The following is a 20,809-nucleotide window of genomic DNA, read 5'->3' on the forward strand; positions in this document are numbered from 1 at the left end:
GATGGTTCCGGTATTTGTTTTTTTTAAAAGATGGCAAGACGCCAAGATGCTCAGGTAGGACTGAAGACGCCAATACTTGATAGTCAACACGGTCAAAGCTGTGGCATATGGCCAAAATGGCTGTGGCCAAGGCAACTGTGACAACAGTGATACAGTGATCAACTGTCCGCTTCAGACGGAACAAGCGAAGACGTTTGAAGCGGCTGCAGCCAATCAGGGACGCGATATTTTCACGTGACATTCCTGTGGTGGTGATGATGACAGCTAAAGACTTGGTTCTGGTTTGAAATAGATCGTTTTTGGAAATAAACCTTTTCAAAAATGTGAGTTAATATTCTCAACATCATTCAAAGATATAAAAACACGTTTCTAGCGCAACTGGTTGCTAGCAACGTTAGTACCAAATCCCAAAAAGATGACAAATGAACAGTTAAAATAAAACAAAATTTAAAGACAATAAAGAGAGACAAATATTTAAAATAATCGTAATAAGGTATTATAAATTTGAAAATTTAAACGTCAAGTGATGATCTGCCATCATCAGCATCATCGCTGCGGCATGCAAAAACAAAACCAAAACGAAAGTTAATTCGGTTATGGTGTGTTATTATTTTGGGCGTATCTAGCTCCCGTTTATTTGCTTCTGTTCCGGCTCAGTTGTCGCAGAAATGGACAAGATAGAGAGTGTCATTCATGACACGCTGAAGGGTCAGGCCGTCACGGATGAATCCGCAAATATAATCGACTACAGCCTCGCCGATCAAGTCGAAGAACTTGGTGAGTTGGCTTTTGGGTAACACAACTTTGAGGCGCATTTGATGTAATTCGGCGTCTCAATTAAATGGTGGCCACGCGCGGCGAGGGAATTGTAGTTTCTTAAATATTTACGCTCGCGGAAATCTCGATAATTCCGCTTCCACGTAGCTGTGTTGACAATTGCGCAACAGCTCGCAGGAATGTAGCGTGCGTGGAGGCCTGTCAATCGAAAGGCATTTGTGTCAGTGTTCCGGTCATCCCGGTCTCGAGTCGTGCGTAATGAATCCGTGTCATCTGGTGTTCTGTCGTCGCAGCCGCCAAGGGTGTGGAATCTGCCGTGTTGCCGGACTACAAGCCAGTTGTCAAAAAATCGGTCACGTATATCGTGGCCGCCGTGGTCGTGAACGAAAGAGGAGATGTGCTCATGATGCAAGAAGCCAAGAGCTCGTGTGCTGGCACATGGTATCTTCCAGCCGGCAGGATGGAGCCAGGCGAAGACATCGTCGTAAGCATTGTTGTGTCGGCGTCGCGTTGGCGGCGGTGGAATCCTTTCAAGTGACGCAACTCGCATTCCAGGACGCCGTGAAGAGAGAAGTGAACGAGGAAACGGGTCTGGATTTCGAGCCTTCCACGCTGCTCATGGTCGAGACGGCACAGGGACAGTGGTACCGGTTCGTCTTCGTTGGAACGATTGTGGGCAAGTTTCACAACATGGCCTACTTGCCTTACGTGCAAGTTGACTTGTAGAAGACAAGATATTATTTCTGTTGTTGTTTGTTGACAAACAACAACCAAAATAATCTCGATCTTGTCTTCTACAAGATCGTCTCCAATTGCCACTGAAAATGAGGGCAAGAAACTCTAAGCAAGAAAGGACAGACTAACTGGTAATCCCTATGCATCACAGTCCAAAAATAATGGCTCTGGCTGTTGCAAAGAATTTGGATATAGGTTTCAGACAGAGTTTAGAATAAGCCTTATGTAGCCAAAGGGTGTTTTATACTGATGGTGATATTCTCCTTGTGATTCACAGGAGGAGAGCTGAAGACGGTAGCCAAAGCAGACTCGGAGTCTCTCCAGGCAAGCTGGGTGGAGGATGTGCAAGAGCTCAGCCTGCGCTGCAAGGACATCCTCCCTGTCATCGAGCGTGCTCGGCTCTACCACAGCACGGCCGGTAGTCAGCCCTGGCATCCCGCCGTGCTGCCCGCACTCCAGGCACACCAGAAGCTCCACCTACGGATTGTCACCATCATCCGGAAGAAGGCCAAGTCAGTGGTCTTTCTGTCCCTCTGCCTTTCCCTAGCTAGTTTTGCTTCCATGAAAACAAAGAAAAACAAAAAAACTACCTGTATGCAATGTAATCTCCTTCCAGCAGTTTCACAAGCCACCACTAAAATATTAACCATATGGGAAGGCAAATTAGTTATTTACACAGTGAACATTCGAGTTAGTTTTAAACAAGTAAAATTGATTTTATGATGCAATTAAATTAATAAAACATGCACCCATAACTTTCTAGGCCATTGCCCTACTGAAAACTCATCTCAAGAAATGTGATTATTTTGGATTATGACTACTTGTATCACCATTGCACAACACAAGCTCATTTTTGCTTTGTTCATTTTGCATCAGAGTAATTGGGTATTTTAGGCAACTCTTATGCCTTGACTATAAAGCTTTAATAAAGCAAGTATCACGGCCACATCCTTTTTCAAATTTCGGAGGAATACCTTAGTAATAATGTTTCATATACATGCCAGCACCTTAGGAAGCCTCTCACGTCTAAGCTACACATCAGATGAGTGTGCTATATCTTGGCGACATATTCTCAAGGAGCAACCCAAAAAAGTAGCAAATGTGCATTGTTTGCAATACTTGGGAATAGTTATGCACATGCTTTGTGTGTGAAACCTATATATTCTTTGTTGGTACAACCACATGCAGCAACCTGCTTCATGTCTTGGTGTCCGAGAAAGGAATGGCCCACCTTCCAACATGCGAGATAAACCCATCCCGCAGTATCCACACAGCACTAAAGCGCTTCATCCAGGTCTGTATTACCCAACGATTTAAGGAACATTCACTACGTCTTTTTTGTAGACTTTCTCTTCTCATAGATTTTTTTAAAGTAGCCACTTTCACAGTTTCATTCAGCAGAAAAATCTAGCACTAATCAACTGCTAAATCCTGGGAACTTGGCACTATATATACAGGGTGTTTGATTTTAATTTAAACAGATTCTTTTAAGAAAAAGTGTGGGAGCTGCATGGTACCGTTTTCACCATGTATTTATCAGGCTCGGCAGACATTAGATTAAAGGCTGACGTACACTTTGCGCTGTAGGAAATCGCGTACCGCTGCCGATTCGCCATTTTCCACATGATCCGTCAACAAACCGAGTCCAGCCTGGTTCTTTCACGGGAGCGGGATTCTGCTCCGCGTTTTTCGGTACATAAAACACAACGCTACAAAACACTCAATCTAAACATAACATTACACAAATATCTACAAACGCACGTTAAGCCCAAAGCTAAACACAAAGAGGGCCCCCAGGCCTCGTGTCTTGCGATTACCTTAGATCCAGTCGCCACACACTTGCCTGGGTTCGGTAGCCTCCCGGAGTCCTAAGAGACTCTTCGCCCCCTGTCTACCGAATATATCTCGATCGATGGGCGAGGAGGTTTTTCCTCACCCACCATGGGGCGCCTGCAGCGCCATCCAGTGGCTAGGAGAGAAAGCGGCACGTCGGGAACCGAATTCGAGATCCCGATCGACCCCGCGGCGACACAACCATGTGATCATGTCTGAGGCGAGGCAACAGCATAGCTGCTTTGCGGCCAAGATGGCAGAGTGGTTTCATTGGCGTCCTCATGAATGCACGGTGCGCCATACTCCCCTCTCCTAAAAATCGAAGTACGCTGGAATTTAGACGTACGGCTAGGCTGCTAGGGAACACCGTCGCTTTGTTTGGCCTGCGAGTCCAGCCTGGTTCTTTCACAGGAGCGGGATTCCGCTCCCCGTTTATTAGTACATAAAGCACCGCTACAAAACACTCAATCTAAACTACAAATACACGCAACATTACACAAATATTTACAAACGCACGTTAAGCCCCAAAGCTAAACACAAAGAAGGGCCCCCGGGCCTCGTGTCCCGCGATTACCCTAGATTTGGTCGCCACACACTTGCCTGGGTTCGGTAGCCTTTTGGAGTCCTAAGAGACTCTTCGCCCCCGTCTACCGAGTATATCTCAATTAATGGGCGAGGAGTTTTCTCCTCGCCCGCCATGGGGCGCCTGCAGCGCCATCCAGTGGCGTTGGTGTGGGATGCTATACTTCGTTTCACTTTAACTTGGCAAAGAGCTAACGCTATGGGCCCTAGCGCTTGATCAAATCGGAGCAACAGAAGCGAAGCATGTGATGGTCCTTACCAAAGGCACAGGGACAAGAGTTTAACCCAAGCCACTAGAAGAGTGGGAACTCCCTTCTTACCCGGACCCCCTTTTGTGTCTCAGACGTAGCCTTTCTTCCTTTAGGAGCTTAACCTGCCACTCGAAATTCATACAGCAGATGCTTTCCTTTCTTTCCCGCCCGTGGCTTCGGCGGCACTAGCCTGCCTCTGACGCGTTGATTAGATAGAAGGGGCCATAGAGTTTGCTCTTTGCCAAATTATGGTGGTATAGCCATTTTGCGCACCTCGATCATTATCTCGGCAGCGTGTCCTTGGCAAATGCGATTATGCGTTCAGTTTTTGAAATTGTTTGACTCATAAATGAATACGATTTATTTAGAAGAATATTTGAATCGGCCTTTGATCGTAACTGCCGTCAATTCTTAAATTGGAATGTGACCCATGAAACCAATAACTAAGAAGCTTATTAACGGATCTTGGTTAATTAGCCAACTAACCATGACAGTTACAACTTCACCCAATATGTCAGTTGAGCCTGATAAATACATAACAAAGACTGCACGTGCCCATGTGGCTATTACCTTTTGTTTTAAACAAAAATTTGTTTGAATTAAAATTAAACATCCTGTGCAAGGTTTAGACTTGAATCCGAAAACTATTTCTAGATCATTTACAGAAGTTGTGCATAATGTTGGCCTTTGAGGGAGTCCTCTTCACAATATGATTCATCAGCAGTGTACATGCATTTCCAGCAAAGTCCAACGTACTACCTTATTCAGTGCCCACTCTGGTCAAAAGTCAAACCAAGATAAATGACAGATATCGATTTACGAGACTAAATACGAGCGCTTACAAAATATTATGCTATTGGGAAATCGCGATCCCCTTTAAAATCAATATTAAAAATGCTACCACCAGCTTCTCAGTGGGCGTTCAACAAGTTGGCTGTTTGTCAAGCAACCTTGTGCTCTGATGTCATCTTCGTACTCAAGGTTACTTGTTCGTATAGCCACTTCTTTCGTGGTGTTTTTCTGCTGGATTTTCAGCCGTCCCAGAGGATGATTTCTGCTTATGTTGTGTTTTAGCAGCCGCAGTTTGTAAGTGCTTCTCGACGGTCACACACAAAGATTATTGAGTCCCTGCCCGCTCAAGCGCATCATGGTGCCAAAGGTACAGTGTTCTAGAGAGGAGTAGTGAGTCTAGATGTTGGCCGTAGAGGTTACTCTTTAGAGGGCGCCACCACCGCCTTCCCCTGAAGCTCTCCTGCCCCGCCGGTACTGCTCCGTTGCTATGCGAAGCTCTATGCGACACGACCGCCGATTTCCGAAATCATATGACGAGCCCTGAATTGGCGCAATGCCTAGATAAAAGTTTCCTAGCATGCTTTCCATAAGACAAGCACAGTCCTTTATTGCTGTCCATAAACCGTATTCCTTTCCAAGTGCAAGTTATTTCATCATCGCCCAAAATCGTACACAATTCCCGTGTTGCTACCAGAATCGTTTTTTTTTTTTTTTTTTTGGAACAGCATTTAATGCTTTTTTTTTTATTAAGATGCCTTTGTACTCTTTGGGACCACTAGCAGTAACCAGTTTAGTCAGCCTGCAGCACAGCCATGGACTTCTCCTTTCGTTCCCCTTCCAACGATATGACACAGACGTGATATTTCCCTTCTCAACCTGGAAAGATGAATCGTTCAGGTCACTCAATCTGTCTAAACAACCTTAAAAAAAAGTGGTCCTATCTTCTGGGGTAGAGATCAAAACAGGCACGTTTGCATTGCGAAAGTGCTTTATATATATATATATATATAAACGAGGGAATTTATGTGTGCGTCTTACTTTACCGGAGACATACTCGTTGGTACAGTTTATTTAAGTTATATCTAATTGTAGTAAGAAAAAAATTACGGGGGTTCAGCCAATAGCAGGAATATATTAGCTCGGTTATTCTTCGGGCATGTTTCCTTTTCGGGCATTTGTGTGCCCTTTTTCTGTCTAAGTGGTGTGGTGAACCTTGGACTAGTGCCCATAAACACTCTGGGCTAATTGGCACATATTTCTTTTTTCCTACCTTTTTGCCGGAATGTGTATCTACTCGCGTTTTCTGGTCAGTAAACCCCCAGCTGTGTTTGCCTTGCCCGTTTTTGTTTTAATTCCCCATCTCAGGCTTCATAATTGTGTATGTGCAAAATGTTTGCACTGTCAAAAAGCGGATGTTCCTTAAAGGGACACTGACAGGGCATGTATGCTCGCCGAGGTTTTTAGTTGTACGTGGCATATGAGAGCCCGACTACCCAAAACAGAATTTGCAGCTCAAAATTCGGTTTCTTTGCGCCCGAAAGCTGCCGATCGAGAACTGTCCGGTTTGAGTCGCGCTCACTCTCTTTTCCATGGTCACGGGCCGTTTTCTGAGGTTTAGACACAACCACCGAATATAATCAAAGTCGTAGGTTATCAAAGGCACGCACACAGTATTAAAAATAGAAAAGAAATATGATGCCCATTTTTTGGGGCTTCTAAAAGGCTGTAAATACATTGTTTGGGGGAAAACAAGTATCACAGCCGCGTGACTTCCGCAAACCCCTCTCCTCCTCTATATTTCTTCTTCCCCAGTCCAGTTTCAGTTTCGGTTTCGAGCATTTGCGTTTTTTCTACTTTATTAAACAATATAAGTGTCGCTGTAGCAAAATATTGATTGGGTAGTCTTCTGACACCATAATAAATCGCCTGACAAAAAAATAAAAAAAATAAAATTTTGGGGGGCTAGCTCTGAGCAACCGCAACACACTGGCAGTTCACGACCAGCGAGCTTGTTCAGGGGAAGTTGAGTACGGCGCCACCGCTATCCTCCGCTTTTTTCCACATTTGCGGGTCTCCTCACCCGGACTGGTTTTGCGGCCGAGGGGACCAACTACCCCTCTCTAGGCAACTGTATCGAAGGTGGCATTCACTGGCGGCTATAGTTTAGTCCCTTCCTGCTTAGCACAAGCTTACGATTAGCTTCCGCAACGCTTCTGCAACATGCATTGCACACCACCAAGGTTATAGTTCTCATTAGATAAGTGGTGGCTCGTTCTTAGCCTGCATTCATCGTGCCATACTCACTTTTCGGCCAGAAACTTTATGAATGTGTATTAATATTTGCTACAGACGTTTGATATTTACGAAGCAAAGCAGTAAAACAGCTGTATCATCTTACCCAACTGATTGGAACTGCTCTTGCGACTAAGTCAGTCGTTCGTTTTGCAGTATCACGCTACCAACTTTGCATCACACAATGGCATGCAGCTAATCACAAGAGCACCTTCATACTTGAGCAGGTAGCTTCGGTTTCACCGTAGACCCCCCCGAGACAAAACTTTCAGATAAGATATCTACAAAACTATACGAGGCATTGAAACAAGAATAACACCTCGTAATTCAACGACACACCCTTCACAAAAACGGTCGTAACTCTAAAATCGAGAAAATGTACTGGAGTTACCCTTCTGATTATTATTGCCAGTATGAAAATTAACTCTTTTTTCCACCCGCCTGGAGTTGTATGGTGTGCCACATCCAACAGATGAAAAAAAGTATGTCACCGAGACTGTCGCTTTGTTTTGCGCATCCGCAGAGCATCTTCAGTTCCGAACCTCCCCCTCACAAGCCCCTGGGAGTACTTTCTCTGGAGCACAGCGGACGGGGAGAAGAGGACGGGCTCTGCATCAGTCTGCTTGTCTCGTGCAAGGCAGCCCTTGAGGAGGTGACCTTGACGCCGGGCTACACTTGGCTGGAAGTCAGCTCTCCGCTCTCGGACAAGCTGCTCTCTCGCACCAACCGCAACATGACGGTCTTTCTCAAGGTCCAGTGAGTCCGCACTCAGTCGAAGACGTCATTGACACAGGGGGAGCGCACGGACACCATAAAACTTGGGATCCAGTGTATATCTAATACAAGCAAGTTCCGAGAATCCTTGCAACTATAGTTGCTCACAGGATGAGAACGGAAGAATTTCAGTCCTCCAGCGCGAGCTTTCAACTTCCAATAACGCTTGACCATCTCATGAGCCTCAAACATGCATGTGCAGCAAAAGCACGGCAGTAGGCGTGGAGTGCACGCTGGGGGCGTTTGGAAGACACGCCCAGACGTTCCCACCTTGTAACTATAGCTGACATGCAATTTTACGTTCAAAAAGAAATACCGGTATCTCCAGGGTTGCGTACAATTTCTGAAGACTAAAAGTTTGTTTCGCCGAAATGCAGGCAGGGTTTTCGCTTCTACGCAACCCACTGCTGGGACATTGTGTTTTAGCTTGCTTGCTGTAGTCTATGCAGCCAGAGATCTAGAAATGGAAGGTTTAGCCTTTGCTATTGGAAATGCAGTCTTCTTGGCAGCTTATGTGGTCACGAGTCTACGTTGCTCTAGAATAAGCAGTCTGTCAAAGTGAACCACTTTCAGGGTATATACAGCTGCTTTCGAAGCAATTGATTTTTTGCGGGCTCAATATTTCGCGATTTAGGTCAAAGCTGATGTTTTGGAATAATTGGCGGGTTCTAATTTTCGCGAGGCGGTGGGATCTCAATATAAATTCCAATGTGTTCACATTTCACTGCGATGTTCGCGGGGCCTACTTTTCGCGAATTGTAGGCGATTTGCGACATTTGCAAAAATGATGTTTCCACAAAAATTAAGTTGTTTACAGTCAGCCTAAAGGCATTCGAATCTCGTTCTCAAGAGTTGTGTTTTCATTATATTTTTTCGAGTTTGCATTTCTCAAAAACTTGACATGTTCACTGTATTCTGAAGGAAACAACCCTCAGCATAAGTAATTGAACATAAATTTTATATAAACCTGAGAGCACTCTCTAACAGTGCTATATAATCTCAGGCCTGTGAGAAAGCAGTTCTTTCGACAACTGCCGCCCAAAGGCACTAGTGCAAGCTGTTAGAATTTTTTTTATGAACAATTAAATTGAGGTGTTGGATGGTTGGTTTTAACCCAATCCCAACAAAAATGCACTGAATCCTTGTGACAGTGTTATGCATTACAAGTTCTGTAATGTAGACTTACTATCTTTTGGAAGCTCTTTACACGTTAGGTTATGACCAGGCAATAACAGTGAAAAGGGAGCGACTACTACGCATAGTGCTTGCTATTTATGCAACATCATCTAGAGTGCGAAATGGTGATAGTAGCTGATACAAGCAGCATGTATGTAAACCAGGGTGCCTTCACTGATGTAGCTGGGTACTTTTAGGTGTATACTAATAACTAAATGCCTCATGCATGAAACGCATGCAGTCTTGTTTATTAATCGTATCCCATAATTTCTATGCACATGCTCGAGGCACCCTCAATTGATCAGATTTGTTGCGACATAATGTGCCAGAATGCAATATGCACTGTAGCAAGTTTTACCTAATGCTATGCCCGACATTCCAGCAGCTTGCAACTTGAAAAAGCTGCAAAGGCAATACTCATTCCTGTGGATCTTTACATCCAACCAAGAGTTAGTTGTGACATCTTCTGCACAACTTGCGGTAAAATGTGCTATGGCTTTTCCATTGCAACTGCTGCCATTTAACTTTTGTTGATTGTTCAATGGGAAGTCTGTTTCTGACAACAGCTGTGTATGCTTGTTGGTTTACCCCCGCTCCCCCTTTTGTGAAGCGATCTTACTAATTTAGTAAAATATGCTACATTATACCCTGCTGTGTAGTCTCATTCCTTCTTGAAGACTCCCTCTCGTCTTTTGTGTGCAAGCCGTGACTGAAGCTTGTTGGGTTTCCCGTGCCACTACTTCACCAAACAGGATTACACAACCCACCCGATCGATTGACTTCTGGAGGCCTATTCTAGCTTTCTTGAAAAGCTCGGATGCGAAGGGTGAGAAATGCAAGAAGCTTCAGGCCATCATTGAGGGAACGCTTGACCTTCTGATTAAGATGAAATATGTGAAGGAGACCTCTAACACGGTTTTAGCAACTTTGCGGAAGCTGGAGTTGGTAAGACACAGTCGTGTGCAATGTGTGTTCATTGTTTGTTGTGCAGCTTGGAACTGTCTTTACGGGATGGGCAAGGGACGACGTTGGCTACAGCAAGGACATATCTAGTATGCTAGATCTTGTAGACGAGGACCGACGGTGCGAGCTCATTTTGACCTTCCAGTCACACCGCACAGTCACACACTAGAATCTAAAATGGCAATAACCTGGCCTGCCATGACAATGATGAAGTGAAATAAACGGAATAAGAGGAAACAAAAACTGAAGGCCGGTAATGGCGCCGCCCATGAACAGCTGATTTAAAGTGTCTATAGGCTGAGCAGGTACCAAACACCAAGGTCCGACATGTTGATACCATAGCACAAAAAGAACAAGACAACGCAAACTCTGTTTGAGACAGCCATTTCGCGCTCGGCACCCCAATTTTGGGTCTGTTTCAAGATGTTCGCTCTCTTTCAGCTTGTCTGCATTTTTGTCATTAATTCAGACATCCAAGCTTCATTTTTCATTCCAGCAGGCACCATGAAAAGCAACATCCCGAAAGAAAAAAGAACAACCTTTTAGTAAGACATCTGCTCAATTGTGATCCTGTTTCCCGGCAGATTCCTTCTCAGAGTGTTTCCAACAAGCTTCAACCGCTTTGCTTTTGTGCAACGTTTAGTAGTAAGAAGTATGCGAGTGGACCGTTTCCAATATACAAGGACAAAAGAACCAATGAAATACCAAAAATAGGGTCGGCGCATGTTTACCCGTACCCATCCAACAACAAACAGGTTCCATTGAGAACAGACGAAATCAGCTTGCTTGTTACGATGGCATGTATTTACAAGGTGCAGCAAAGAACAGGGATCCAAGCTGAGTTGCGTCTTACTCGTCGGCCATTTCTATGTCTTTTGGCTGGGACTCCAGCGCCGCTGCCGCCTTCTTGGCCGCCTTGGCTTCCTTCCTCTGCTCTGGAGTCTTCTTGAGACCCTTCAGCTTTCTCGTCTGCAATTGACCAAAGTCCTGCCTCTCCATGTGGATGCGTCCCAGTGTGCTTCCCAAGGCAGTCTTCTCGACGTTCTTCTTCTTAGTCACCTGGAACACAAGAGCAAAGATGTAAAAGAGCACTCCTTCCGATTTCAATATGGATCTTGCATTCTAGAAGTAGCGATCAGTAGTTGTGATGACTATACACGGCTGATGCAGAATCCTCAGGTTGGGCAAACGGGGGAAGGAAACAGTTTAGAACCAACATGGGACACAATGCTGATTAAAAAGGAATGGTAAGGTTCCTGACAAATCTACTCATTGCTTAACCACTCCAGCCAATAACAAGCATTTTTGTTTGCCTGGAAAATTGAAAGATTCTGTTTTGCACAACGCAAGCGAGCCAAAGTGTTTGTCACGGGACAAGTGAACACAATCTCGCTCGTTTGCGAAGCGTACGGTTACTGTAAAACCCTTAATGTTTGCGAGCCCTTGATTTTCGTGAATTACGCGAATTGAAAAATTCGGGATATTTAAGGGCACGTGAAAATTTCAGTCCTTAAGAGTTTCAATGCAGGCGTCCGGGATTTGCAAAATTTAGTGGCTGCGAATATGTCCCCTGTGACCCATTTGCAATAAATAGGGGCCACGAAAATGAGGGGTTTTTCAGTACTTGTCTTGCGACTTCTTCCGATTAATAAAGCCAGTGCATGTGCCACAAGGCAAGTCACCATCATAAGCGGGCACGGTCAAGCTATAAATGATGTTATACAATGGTGATGCGCCATAGCGTCGAAAGGCCTAAAGGGCTACTAGAACAAAAATAAATAACAAGGTAAGGGGTTCTGAATCAGCCCACAACTGCCAGTACCTTGTTTTGCTTAGGCTGTCTCCTGGCTGTCTTGAACAGGTCATCCGAAGCAATCTTTGTCCGTCTCAAAGAAAAGTCGAGGTGAGGACCCATCTCCTCAAGTTCTACCCTTGGCAACTTGGTACCAGACTTCTTCATGAGCACCCTGCAATATAGGAACAAAAATTCAGAATTCAAACAATGCCCACCTCAGATAGAGCTTCTCTCTGTGGTCCACACCTCCTCTTGGTATGGATACAGCAAAGCACTTATTTTGATTTTTATAAAAAAACACACAAAAAAACAAAGCAGTGCTAGAACAGAATGTACGATGTGCTGCAATATTTATCTGAAATCCACTTTATAAAGAAACTTCTTAAGTGTTTTTACTACTGCAGCAACCTCAAAGATAATAGGCACAACAAACAAATGTTCCTAGGTGATTGGAGTTTCTCGAAAACAGAGTGACAGCTTGGCTCTGAACCAAAATGGCCCCTGGGCTACCAGGGGCCAAAATGGGGCCACCGCTAAAATGTCCCACACACAAAGAGGCTTGAAGGGTCGTTTACACGTTGTGTTCGAGTGCAACTGCAACCTCTTGCGCCTCGTTCTGCTTGCATCGAGCTGTTGCTACGGTGACACTTGCAACGAGCCAATGGGGAGGCGCTGTGCTGCACAATGCAACGCAGTGCATCTTGGTCAACGCAAATGTGTGGACCAGCCTTAAAACTTCAGATAGCATCTTCAATTTGCTTTCAGTCGCCAATGCAAAAGCCAGAAGAAACAGGTCTGTGTTATCGCCTTATTTATCTAGTTTCACTTCGGGCACAGTAAAAGGGTCAAGAAAGTTTTTTTTTTTTTTAAGCGAAAGCATTTACTGTTTTATTGCGTGAACAACGTCATGAGCTTTGAAGCCACACCAAATGGCACCTTCCCCTGTCCCAATGTCGTCTGTAGCAGAAATCTGATGGATAGGCTCCCATCGGTTGGCGCGCGTCAAGGAACGAGGCTCCCATTGGCTCTCGTGCGGCGTAGTTCAAAGGGATGCCACCAGAGAAGCCCTCTCTATGGCGGCACAGCGCATGCAGCAGCTCGGCCGCCGGTAAGAGGGAGCAGTGGCCGCACAGCCCACTCAGGCAAACCCCGGAGAGGCTGTACGGCCGAGCTCAGTGTGGCGCGGCCACTTCACGAGTGCACTCCCGACCGTTGGCCGTTACCTCGGCAGTACCGAAATATGGCCGTCCACGCCACTACGCCGCAGACGAATTAAGCGAGTGGAAGAATGACATTCATTATCTCGCATTCAGAACTCATAAGAAGTGCTTAGGTGTCCTCGGACTTTTTCTAAATTCTGAGATACTTGTCTATTTGGAATTTTTATCCTTTATAATGTAACCCACGTTCAATCGTTTCATCGTCGAAATTTATTTACTAGCGTAGAAAACATAACTTTCATTTCCCGGGGAGCTTCCTTCCGAGTTCTACAAACATGTCGCAATAAGTAGTCAATGGGAAAATTTTGTTGTCTGAGCAAGTTGCCGACATAAACTGGACTTGATAGGCGAAGCCAGAGCATCAGATATAGCTCCAACAGCGGTGCCATAATGATGTCCCGCACGCAAGTCAACGATCATGCTCAGATCAGCAAGATTTGGTGACAGCTTAAGTGTTCAGGGGAAGCTTCACCCTCCTCTTTCCACTTTAGCAGAGCGAACGCTGGAGAGCATGTTGTCCCCTTCCAGCGTTCGCTCTACTAATGTGGAAAGGGGTGGGAGGAGCTTCCACTTCACTCCTAACCTATCACCGACTATATTACACTGCAATTGGCTTCTATGCTTCAAGCTGTACGCCGATACCGTGAGGTAATAGTTTGTGCTACCGTATGTCGTGCTACAGAGCAAAGGTATAGGGAATCGTTTGCAACTTCGATCGGTAGAGCCGCGTCCCGATACGATTGTTGAATGATGAGCTACAAATATGTTCTCACTTCGACCAGAAAATTGCTAACCCGCTCGCAGAAAAAGGGCGAGAAGGCTGGAAATATAAGCAAATTGAATCACTTTTACATACCTGAGAAACAGCATGTCAAGTTACTGCTGATGTAGATCGTGGTAAAGGAATATTTACAGAAAACTCATGACCATAAAGCCAGTCATGGGAAAAAACACCATGTCCTAAGACTACACCAGTGAAAATAAACGGCCCAAGCCGGATGTGCTGATAGTCAACAGGTTCTGTGCACACGTCCCTCCTTGCAACTGATATTCACAAAGTTATGGGTTCAAATCCTCCTGGGATCGTAATTTTCTATTGCTTTGCCTTATGTTTTATTGCAATTCTAGTTCATAATCGGGCTCCACAACCGTATTCCACAGCAAATGCAAGCCGTGGCGGGACGAGCAGCGTGGTTACGATTGTTACCAAACGACACAACACCCAAACGTGTTTGAAACCGAAACTGCATCGCAATCACAAGATGTAGAGACGCACAACTAATATAAGAACGCCAATAAATAACTCATTTTCTTATCGCTCCCAATTTATTATTTGAAGATGAAATAAAGTATTATATCTGTTCAACCTTTTTACTTAGCTATTTCAACGTTTTGTTGCTCATGCTGCAGTAAAATGTCACATGGTCGTTTCAGGCAGTCAAAAATAACTGCACGGTTTTGTAAAATGCAGACAATATTTCACTGGAATACTTAGCAACCAATGTCTTTGTGGTTTAATGAATGGAAGGAAACTGAAATCTGGCAGATACATTTTCTTCATATGACCCCTTTAACAGCAGCATGAAACACTTACAGGTACAGACAACTCAATTACAGTCATGCCCAATATTCCAAAACAAGATGAATATGTAAGCAAACGGCTCTTGGTTGAGAATATGTATGTTCAAGGTTTTTTCATTTGACAGGAGTAACTAAATACTTCTGTCACCTAATTGATGAGATTTTAATTGGGCAACAAAATAATTGAGATAAAAAAGGCACAATAATGGTATAGTATATTTGAACCCCCCACTTCTTCACTTGTGGCCAGCATCCTAACTAGATTCTTTTTCAGTACATAAAAAGTGATTGCAAATGGCTACAACAAACATGTATCCATCTATATTTAATTTACTTCAATCGCCGCATGGCACACCATCAGTTAGTTGCCAGGTGCTTTCAATTTTGTGTACAAGTCAGAACACTGAATTTGAAAGCCGCAGAAAGTACTTGACTTAGTAAGTTTCAGTATGGCAAGCATCTGCAGCGAGCAACGTTCATAGGATGCTCAGACAAAGCTTTACCTGTAGCTTCGCAGCAGGACTTTATCCTCCACAGCGGTAAACATGATGACGTGCTCCAGACCCTGTAGACTGACCGCCTCTGCCACGGGACCCTTGAAAAAGTCTGCGGAGGTTGATCAACAAGACAAAGCTGTTCTCAAACATTTGACTACTTGAAGACAGTAAATTGCTGCTCTAGTTTGGAGGAACCAGCGCAGCGGTTTTTGTCTGGCCTCTCTAAAATTGTGGGTTGTCAGCATTAAAGGGACACTGACAGCGTATTATACTCACCAAGGTTTTTATTTGTACATGGCATATGAGACTGCAACTACCCAGAACACCATTTATGTCTCGAAATTCATTTTCTTTCCACCGAAGACCGCCGATCGAGAAGTGGTTGGTATGAGTCGCGCTCACTTTCTCCGCCATGGTCACATGCCGTTTTCTATGGTTCAGACACAACTACCAAAGATAATCAAAGTCGAGGGTCGTCAAAAACGCAAAAGATATGATACCCATTTTTATGGCTTTTAAAAAACTGCCAATACGTTGATTGGGGAAAAAAAAAAAATGTTGCACAGCTACGTGACTTTCAGTAACTTTCTCCTCCTCTATATTTCTTCTTCCTCCCCAGTTCGGTTTCAGTTTTGAGCAGTTGCGTTTTTTTACTTTATTAAAAATATATGTGTCGATGTAGCAAAATATTGATTGGGTAGTCTTCTGACACCATAATAAATCGCCTGGCAAAAAATAAAAAAAATTTTTTTGCGGGTGTTAGTGTCCCTTTAATGTAATTTCATAATAATAATATATACAGAAGACTGTTGTTCAGAGCTTCTGAAGTGATAAATTCAAGAGATTTAAAATTTATGCATTCAACAAGTTTGATGGCTATCTGGCATGAAACTTATATGTAAATTGATATCACATTTCTTTTGACATTGACCAGCAAAACAGTAATTATGCTATCATTCCGCTGCATCTGTTATTTTGTATATCGACTGAGGATTTAGCAATAGTTTGTATCGGTCTCATATTCACAAGAGCAACCTGAAATATTGCATCCGATATGGCATGGAAAATTTGGTTAACATTTTATAAACATTCGCCACCCAGAAACATTCATTTAAAACAGTGTGATGATGTCCAACCTGTTTCAGAAGGCTTGTGACAATCCATATTAATCAAACCATTGAAACGTTACCGGGGAGATACAAGGCCTAGACCCACGTACCAATGAAATAGTTTTTCAACCGTTCCAGCTCCTTGTTCTGCTCAAACTGTTCGCCAGCAAATACAAGCATTGGTTTGGTTCCTACTGGTACCTTTGGCCCCTGTAGAAAAATGCTGGATAGTAAAATACACTCCCAAGCAAAGCATTGCAAACAGTCGAATACAGTGAGCAAACAAATAAGTTTCCTCTCAATGACTGAGATAAAAGAATTCCTGAATATAAACAAAACCATGAGCTAAAAATTAAAGTTCCTATCATGTTTGAGAAGTATATATCCAATTTACACAACGAACAGTGGTATGCATGTAATCTCTTATGCAAATTCAAATCATTGAAATGCTTCCGAACTGCTAGGGCATGGTCAACAAATGTTTCATTACCAGAGGCGGACTTAGAGGGGGGGTCCGAATGTCCTGACCCCCCCTTGAATTCTGCATGTGTTAAATTTAGGGTGTGAAACGAGAGAGAGGGGGAGGGGGTTCCTAAACAAATGGTACGCTGACCAACACCTGACCCCCCCCCCCCCCCCCCTCAGGAAACTCCAGCATCCGCCCCTGTTCATTACACCACCACAGGGGGCTGAGGAATTTAGAAAGAGGAGCCGTTACAATGTCATACCTGTGAGGAGTGCAGATAATTTTACTACATGCTCAAAAAAAAATGTGTCAACTTTTAAAAGCACTTGGAAGAGCTGCACAAGCATCGAACTAGTTTAAAAAGCAAAGACTGTTAAAATGATGGCGTAGTCACCTCCGAGACAATAATGACAATATCGTGCACATGCAGCAAACCCAGTGAAATTGGTCGACTGCACGCCTAACATACAAAGAGACAAAACAGCTACCTTGAAATCTTCTAAAGACTTGAAACTGTCCATTCCAAGCTCAAACATGTCCAACAGGTGTCCATTGAAAGTTCGGCCAAAAACGAGATTGTTTGGCCTCTTCTTGGAGTGTGAGCCAAACACAAAGTGTGAGGCATCACTCTTCTTAGACATGAATTCCTGAAGTAAAAAAGAAAATAGTTTTTGGTAAGCTAGGCAGTCTAAACACTTCATGCTTTCTGCAAAGTAGTTGTTACAAGATTTGGTTGTCAAAACAAGGAAAATTTATTGGATATGAAATATGTTTTAATGAAATAACATAGAAGTGATCTGAATGAAAATGCAAGTATCTTAGTTTGCCATATAAAAGGGTAAAGTAGTAAGGCTCCACGAGGAGTCACACTTTGTTAACCACAGTTTTGGAGGTGAAAACAAGCATAATTGTTTAGGCAGTGTCTATTCTCCTGGCAGCCGGGAAAATAACTTCCCGAAATTCAACCGGCATTCGCCTCCCATTGGCTGTCTGAAATCATGTGTGACAACTGCCGGTAGAATACGGACTCCCTTATTCTCCCAATATTTCGTGGAAACACGTTTCATGGACGCATCCGCTAAAACGTCATTCACAGCGAATTAGCGAACAGCGACGTTTTAAAGGGGACGCGTGCTAAACCACCCCCCGACGGTGAGCTTACGTTGCTTTGCAGTGGCAGTCTGTGGCGGCTCATTACAAAAATGTTAACCTACCTGGGCCCACCCGTACACGCCGCTTCAACAAAAATGTTAACCACCTGGGCCTACCCATATACGCCGCATCGAGGCAACAGTCTGGGGCGGCTCATTAGAGAAAAAAGCTAATCTGAGCTGTCCATGGGCCAATGGGAGGCAACTGCCGGTACAATTTCGGGGAAATTATTCTCCTGGCTGCCGGGAAATTAACTACTAACTGTTTAAGAGTAAAATAACAGTTAAGGTGATTCTTTAGAGCGTGCACATGCTGTAACGAGTCCGACAGAAAACACTTGGCCAGGCCAAAGAGCCCCAATGAAACGAACGTGAAATCTGACTGAAACCCGACGGAAAACATTAAAATTAGGCAACTAATCCTTACAATAGGAGTCTGGTCCTCGAATGGCTTCACTTCGTTCTTTCTGTAAATAAAGAAAAATAAATTAGAAGCCAAGCAAAGCAAAACGAGCGCCTGTAGTCAAGTTTCGTATTGCCGCTTGAGAAGTTCGCTTACTTGTTGAAGAAGACTGAGTGGGGTCTCTTGACGGAACACTGAAACAAATATCAAAGTTAAGTTACGGTGATATTAATTCGGCTAAGGCTATCGAATATTTCAGGAGCTAGACCAATGGGGACGTCGGGTAAACTCACCATATTCTTCATGGCTTTGATGACGTTGCTGTTGGCATTTGAGCCGCGAATAAATATCGTCGTTTTTGTGTTTTCAACCAGTTTGGACTCACGATTCTGAAGGAAGCGTTTTCCTCTTTGTGTCCGAGGTTTGCTGGGGGACAGATCATAATATCAGAACCGTTAAAACAATCCACATGAAGACGCCAAACACGATCTGACACTGTCACCATGGACCGGTTCAACAGTGCTCGTAAACACAACAGAATTAACGCAAGTTTGAACTAACAAAGTGAAAATGTATATAACACGCCCGAGACATAGATACGCGGCATCAAAGCGATATTTATAAAAAGAAATTAAGAAAGGCTTACACAACACCGGGAATTACTGCCATCTTGCAACGCAAAGCACGTGTTCCGTGGATTGGATTGGATCTGAGTGGCCGTTCATTACATTTGAATTTTAAGGTTTCCAGACGAATTAAGAAAATGCATAAATTACCGTGAAGAAAACCTGTACCCGCACACCCGTGGTCCGTACTTAGGCAACGGAATCAGTAAAGAATTTGAGAGAATTGTGGTAGACCGTTTCCAAAGAGCACATGTTGGATGTCCTTTTCCAAAGAGCACATGGTGGATGTCGCTAACGCCTCGTTTGTAATGCCCGTCTAGGAACCTTGACAGGTAGTGACGATGCTTGTCTCGTTTCCGGGCACGACGAGAGAAGAGGGGAAGGAGGAACTCCCCTCTTCCTGAGAATCCCTTTTGTGTGACCCAGAAGTCACTATTCTCCCTCAACAAGATTATAGAAGATTAACCCGTCACTCTAAATTCGTACAAAGGCAGCCGCTTCGGTGGCTGGAACGACTAGGCCATCCTCTCGACGTCAGCCTCACCATAGCTTTGCTCGTCCCGAGACAAACTATGCCACGATTGCGGTGGGTGTTACGTCTTCTCTGCTGGCAGCTCTACGAGCGTTTACCAAAGTGGGCTGTTTATAGCGAAACATACAGCCGTTAGGCTCAAGATACAAACGTGCGATTGTCATTTACGGATATTGTGGATCATGTTCAATCTATTTTTGAACACGACGGGCATATTTCAAATTTCGTTGAAGTATCCCTTTAATCGACCATTTTGGCGGTTTCAGAAACGCCAAACCAAGTCTCCCAAGCGAACGCGCCTTGAATTACTTCCGAAATTAGGATGCACCCAACGCGGGACGTGCTACCTAAGAAAAAACTTAATTGTGCCACAAAACCTTGTAAACTATAAAGATTTTATAAAACATCACGGACCTAATCTCCAATGTTCCTAGAGAAAGTGTTTTTTTGTTTGTTTTTACGTAAAAAACATGCTTTCTGAAAGCTCAAGGTGACCATAGTTAAGAAAAACGATTAAGCCACCATCTTGGCACCTCGAACCTGGGAGTTTCGCAAGGAGGTTATAGTACTAGGAGGGGGGCACGTTGCAATATAGGTGAAGCCTAGTCACGATGTTGTGGCCAACGTGACCATAGATCTCCCTGGCAATTGGTGTGCGTGACACGTCACGTGTGAGATGGATGGTTGATTGTAGAAGGATTCCTTGCAGACTTGCATGCGCTCCGGCCGGTAGGTTTTACCAGATCGAAGGCTAGCTACGGTCATGTGATGTGGTCACATTTGCCTGATAAGTGAGGAGAGTAAGGAGGAAAATGAGAAAGAGGCAAGGCGTCAAGGGAGCATGGCTTGTGGAGGTTACACGGCTGACGTCCTGCCCTCCCCTACCCTTCTATCCTCTTTGGAGTTTTGGTACTTTGGGAACATTCAGTGACCTTGGCAGTAGCCATATAAGGCAACTTTCATGTTTCAACTCGACGCTAAAGGGTGGCGCTGTTATCATATTTAGCTTAGAGTAACTGTATATGCTTCGCTTGCGGCTCTGCAAGCAGAGCCTATATTACATTACTCTAATTTAGCTCGGTCTCAGTGGATGCCAGTGGCCCAGGTTTCAACGGCGAGTTTTTCAACCGAGTGCTTTAGTAACGTTGCTGAACAGCAACGTTACTAACCAAACCAGTGTCTGCACTGTTTCATGGGTGCCGCCGTATTTGTTTATGCCGACTCCATGAGTTGTGCTTTGTGTATGTTTATACA

General features: G+C 44.2%; 2 protein-coding genes across 2 annotated transcripts; one reads left to right on the plus strand and one right to left on the minus strand.

Annotated features, from left to right (window-relative positions):
• Positions 1-558: 558 nt before the first annotated feature.
• On the plus strand, positions 559-9,858 carry LOC115323767 (8-oxo-dGDP phosphatase NUDT18). Its single transcript, XM_040206055.3, has 6 exons — positions 559-777; positions 1,071-1,261; positions 1,333-1,453; positions 1,790-2,024; positions 2,701-2,806; positions 7,786-9,858. The coding sequence occupies exons 1-6, from the start codon at positions 669-671 to the stop codon at positions 8,020-8,022; spliced, it is 999 nt and encodes a 332-aa protein (XP_040061989.2). The 5' UTR covers positions 559-668; the 3' UTR covers positions 8,023-9,858.
• A 1,099-nt stretch (positions 9,859-10,957) lies between these two features.
• LOC8053544 (ribosome production factor 2 homolog) lies at positions 10,958-19,207 on the minus strand. Its single transcript, XM_002433365.3, has 9 exons — positions 19,044-19,207; positions 18,691-18,823; positions 18,554-18,591; positions 18,422-18,461; positions 17,332-17,490; positions 16,488-16,587; positions 15,275-15,377; positions 11,998-12,142; positions 10,958-11,234 (listed from the first exon to the last, which is right to left on the minus strand). The coding sequence occupies exons 1-9, from the start codon at positions 19,064-19,066 to the stop codon at positions 11,025-11,027; spliced, it is 951 nt and encodes a 316-aa protein (XP_002433410.2). The 5' UTR covers positions 19,067-19,207; the 3' UTR covers positions 10,958-11,024.
• Between the last annotated feature and the right edge of the window lie 1,602 nt (positions 19,208-20,809).

Source organism: Ixodes scapularis, unplaced genomic scaffold (genome assembly GCF_016920785.2).
Source record: "Ixodes scapularis isolate PalLabHiFi unplaced genomic scaffold, ASM1692078v2 PGA_scaffold2__306_contigs__length_199485367, whole genome shotgun sequence".
Lineage (NCBI taxonomy): Eukaryota > Metazoa > Arthropoda > Arachnida > Ixodida > Ixodidae > Ixodes > Ixodes scapularis.